The 4,795-nt window shown below is 43.7% G+C and overlaps 1 protein-coding gene across 1 annotated transcript; it reads left to right on the top strand.

Annotated features, from left to right (window-relative positions):
• The first annotated feature begins 6 nt into the window (after positions 1 to 6).
• On the top strand, positions 7 to 4,594 carry DMAC2L (distal membrane arm assembly complex 2 like). The gene is made up of 4 exons (XM_031066318.1): positions 7 to 206; positions 1,418 to 1,626; positions 3,473 to 3,644; positions 4,075 to 4,594. The coding sequence occupies exons 1-4, from the start codon at positions 115 to 117 to the stop codon at positions 4,187 to 4,189; spliced, it is 588 nt and encodes a 195-aa protein (XP_030922178.1). The 5' UTR covers positions 7 to 114; the 3' UTR covers positions 4,190 to 4,594.
• Positions 4,595 to 4,795: the final 201 nt, after the last annotated feature.

The following is a 4,795-nucleotide window of genomic DNA, read 5'->3' as shown; positions in this document are numbered from 1 at the left end:
GCCGGTCAGGCCGTGAGGGCGGCACGGCCTCCCCCTGCTGCTGCTGGCGCTGCTGGCGCCAAAAATAGCACCAAATAACAGCTCCCTTTTCCCTCTCCCGCCTGCAAGAAGGTGATGATGGCCTTGGGGACGCTCTTGAGGAAGCCGCCGCTGCCGCCGGGCAGTTGTAGAGCCTTCTGGGGATGGCTGAATGCCGTGTTCAACAAGTAAGAGTGAGTCGCTGGTTAATGATTAACTTTCAGATCCCTCAAATTCTCTGCGCGGTTTGTGAAGCGGAACAATCAAGTCCCTACGCTGCAGAAAACGTTTTCTGTCATTAATGCTCCTCTTTCCCCTCAGATTGCATGTTTATTGTTGGCAGGGGGTCATTCCATGTCTGCTTCCCCTTCCAAAGCCGTGACCTTCCAGAGCAAGGTGCGGGCTCTGCCCCTGCCCTGGAATGGCCAAGACAAGCTGGCCACATGGATCCCATCCCTAAATCCTGCTCTTCTTTGACCCTAAAACTCACCTTAACCAGTAGCACGGTTTTCTTTCCTTACAGACATGGAAGGAAACAGTTAAGTCCAGGTGTATTTGTATTCTTCTTTTAATAAAGAGCATCTGCCACTTAAGTTAAAAAACCTCACACCAGATTAGCGTGAAAAACGCTAATCACTTGTTTTTAAAATTTTAAAAGTTTAATAGTAATAAAATGGTTATAAAAATAGTAATACAATTAGAGTAATAATAATTTGGGCAATTTGAATTAGGACAATATGAGACAATAGAAACAAAGAGTTATGGACACTCCGGGTGCCTTTTCTGGGCAGCACGAGCCCGAAAAAGGCCCCACGTTAACAGAGGATTAACCCTTAAAAACAACAGCCTGTTGCATATTCATACACCTCATCCATGATGCATAAATTCCATTCAAACACAGGATTCTGTCTGGGCAGTGTCAGCTTCTTCCTCTGAATCCTAACAGCGCCTTCGAGGTGGGAATAAGTTTGTTTCTCCTGATAATGGAGCAATAAATTCTCATTCTCTGGAAGATTCAGGTGTCCTGTGGCTGCTGTCTCAGTGCGAGTCCTTTCTTTAAAGAAAAGTATCCTACATAGCACAGTTTCTATTTTAACATATTTTATAATCTAAAACTATATTTAACACACTACTTAAGAGAGTTAATACAGCATCACTTTCTAACACAACACATATAATATTCATCTGAATATTTGTGAAAAGCCAATCATAAAATACGCATTTTTCACGTTAAACACTGCACAATCCAAAAATCACCCAGAAACCACTTCTGGTAAATCACGTCCTCGCTTCTCTGAGCGTGCACATAACCAGATACTTGCTGTGGAGCAATTTAATGATCCATGGAGTAATTGTGCCCCACTACAGGCGGGCTGTGGGTGCTCTCTGTGTCCTGCAGGGTGGACCACGAGCGCATCCGAGCCGTGGGTCCGGACCGGGCAGCCTCGGAGTGGCTGCTGCGCTGCGGGGCCCTGGTGCGGTACCAGGGCTCGCCCAAGTGGCAGCAGGATTACAACGCGCTGCCCACGGGGCCCCTGGGCAGGTACAAGATCGAAGCCATCAACGCCACCGACTCCTGCATCATGTACAGAGGATTCGACTACCTGGGTAATGTACACGTGGAAGAACGCCAGTCGCTTGTTTTTAGAATTTAAAAAGTTTAAGAGTAATAAAATTATTATAAAAATAGTAATATAATTAGGGTAATAATAATTTGGATAATTTGGATTAGGACAGTATGAGACAATAGAAACAAAGAGTTACAGACAGTCCGGGTACCTTTTCTGGGCAGCACAAGCCTGAAAAAGGCCCCACGTTAACAGAGGATTAACCCTTAAAAGCAACAGCCTGTTGCATATTCATACCCCTCATCCATGATGCATAAATTCCATTCAAACACAGGATTCTGTCTGGGCAGTGTCAGCTTCTTCCTCTGAATCCTGACAGCGTCCTCATAGCTGAGCAAGGTGGGAAGAAGTTCATTTGTCCTGATAATGGAGAATAAATTCTCTTTCTCTGAAAGATTCAGGTGTCCTGGGGCTGCTATCTTGCTCCAAGTTCTTTCTTTAGAAAAAAAGTATCCTACATAGCATAGTTTCTATTTTAACATTATGTTATAACCTAAAACTATATTTAACACACTACTTAAGAAAATTAACACAGCATTACTTTCTAACGTAACACTTATAATACTCATTTGAATATTTGTGAAAAGCCAATCAGAAAATACACATTTTTCACAGTACACACTGTGATTGTTCTTAATGGGTTTCATTTGAATTGCATCAAAATATGAATAATGGTATCATATTCTCATTCCTTAGCACGATACTGATAAATAATTTGTGGGGTTTTTCCCCCTTTATAAATATTCATCAGTCCCCAAGGTTTTGCTGGAGCTGTGTTATAAAGTGGAAAGACATTGGGAATTTCAGCTTTTACCCAAAGTGGCCATAGCACTAAGGAAGTGCCACAATTTTGATGAGTTCATAGCAAAAAGCACTATAATGTCTCTGAAGTTGTAATTCTGCTAATTCTCCAGGCATTTGTGATGTCTTTTGTCTTTATTTGTCTAAAGACAAATAAAAAGCAGATTCTCTTAAAAATAAGAGATTAAACAAGTGTTTCAGGTGGTCTTTAAATAACAGAAACCAAAATGGGAACAGGCTGTTTTATTTTTTCATAGCAAGGGACCCTGAATTTCTGGCATTAGCACTTTCTTATGTTGGAGTCATTGTTTATTACCCAAAATTGTGTAGGTTTTTTGTTACTTGCCCATTTCAAAGCTCTTGAAATCTTACTGAAACAATTCAAACCCCGAGGTTTTCCTAAATCTGAAGTACCACAGAAGGACTTTGGAGGTTCATTGTGTGCTACAGCCCCACTGTATAAAGGAATGTGTTGCTGGGTGGTTTTAGGGGCAGTTATTAAATTGAGAACTTAACAACCAGCACAGGCTTGTTAGTGTTCAGGAACACAAAATCAGGGAATGATTCTGTGCAGGGCTGTTATTGAGGAGCTCTGGGTGTCAGGGGCACAGACCCAAAGCTGACTCTGACATGGGTTCAGGATGAACATGTTTTTATACCCTCATTGTTATATAACTACATATGAATTATTAAACTTATATTGTTCTATTGTATACATTGATTTCATCCAAGCATGGATTTTGTAATTTTCATCAAAGCCCCCAACATAAGTTTCTCATGATTCTTGTTACAATTAAACAGTAATTATATGTAATTACCAAACAATCATTGCATCTAACAATCCTATCATTTATCATGGTCATTCAATGATTATACAGGTGCAGCCTAACATTTCCCCAGGGCCTACCAGGCCTGTCCTTCCTTTCTAACTCCCCTGAATATTCCATGATTTTAGAAACATTTTATCCCTGTAGTATCAGGCTGCTCCTGGAATTCTGGAGCAAACCCTCCCTTGTCCCCTGCAGATGGCCTGGAGCACGTCACAGACATCAGGCTGGAGAAGTGCATGTACATCCAGGACCAGTGTCTGCAGAGGCTCAGCGAGACCAACAACCTCCAGAAGAGCCTGCAGCAGCTGAAGATCATCTCCTGTGGCAATGTCACTGACAAAGGCATCCTTGCACTCCACAAGCTGGCGTACGTGAGGCACTGAGTGCTCTGTGGGATTGGGATTGGGTTGTGCTGCCTGCAGGGGCTCTGGGGTGGGCTCGAGGATAGGTAATTAATGATCAGCTTGGCTGCTGTTCTGAGCCCTCTCCTCAGCAGCTCTGTTTGACACACTTTGACTGTGTCCTGTAGCTTTCAGTGCTTCTCCACCTCCCAGCTTCCTGTCCTGCCTCAGGGTCTGGGACAGACCTGGGTGCCCTGGAAGAGGGTGCAGTTGGATACTGCAGCTAAAAACCCCAAACACCCACTTCAGTAACAAACTTCCAGTAGAACCAGTTAAAATACCAAAAACTCCAGTCACCACCTAAAATAGTCAAAACAACTGCAGTAGAATAATTTCTCCAACTTCTCTGTCAGCAATTCAATAGTAGTTGTCCATTTTCTTTTTGAATATTTACAGGAACCTGGAATATTTGTATCTGAGTGACCTTCCTGGGATCAGAGAGAAAGAAACAACCTTCCGTGTCCTTCAGCAGGCACTGCCCAAGCTGGAGCTGGAGCTGGATTTGGAATAAACACAGCAGCACATAACTGAGATGTGATTTCCTAGGATTTATCTTACAGTTGTAGACACCACTGTACTTCCAGTAAGCCCAGCTCTCCCAGTCCAGCCTCAGAGGTGGATGTGACCTTTTAAGAAATCATGCCATTCATTTTTATTAAGCTTAAACTCAGTGGTGGATCAACAGCAAACAGGGCAGGCCTCTGCACGTAGGCATCTGTTTCCTGTTTTTCTAGGAAGCTCTGAATACCTCAGAAGTTCTCAGTGTTTTATTGCACAGAAGCAGAGTGGCAGTGGGGGGAGTGTTGGGGTGTGTGTGGTCAGTGCCTGCTGTTGGTGCTGTTCCCTCTGGGAGATCTCACCCAGTAGGTGGGTGCTGATTAATAAAAGAGGTTCTGGGTCTTTTTTGTGTTCTTCACCCTTGGAGTTTGTCTGGTTCAATGATCTGCAGGCAGGCAGGGTCACCCCCTCAGAGCACTGAGCTGCTGAAGGGAACAAGGCTCTTAGTGCAGGAGCAGCAGCTCTTGGACACAGCCCTGAGTACGTTTTGCTGTGTGCTGATGGACTGCAGCAGTTCTGTGCAGCTCTGGAGTTCCATCCTCTTCCCTCCTGATACATA

Source organism: Geospiza fortis, unplaced genomic scaffold (genome assembly GCF_000277835.1).
Source record: "Geospiza fortis unplaced genomic scaffold, GeoFor_1.0 scaffold23, whole genome shotgun sequence".
Classification (NCBI taxonomy): Eukaryota; Metazoa; Chordata; class Aves; order Passeriformes; family Thraupidae; genus Geospiza; species Geospiza fortis.
Note: the sequence above shows the minus strand (reverse complement) of the source record. Positions and strands in the feature narration are given on the sequence as shown.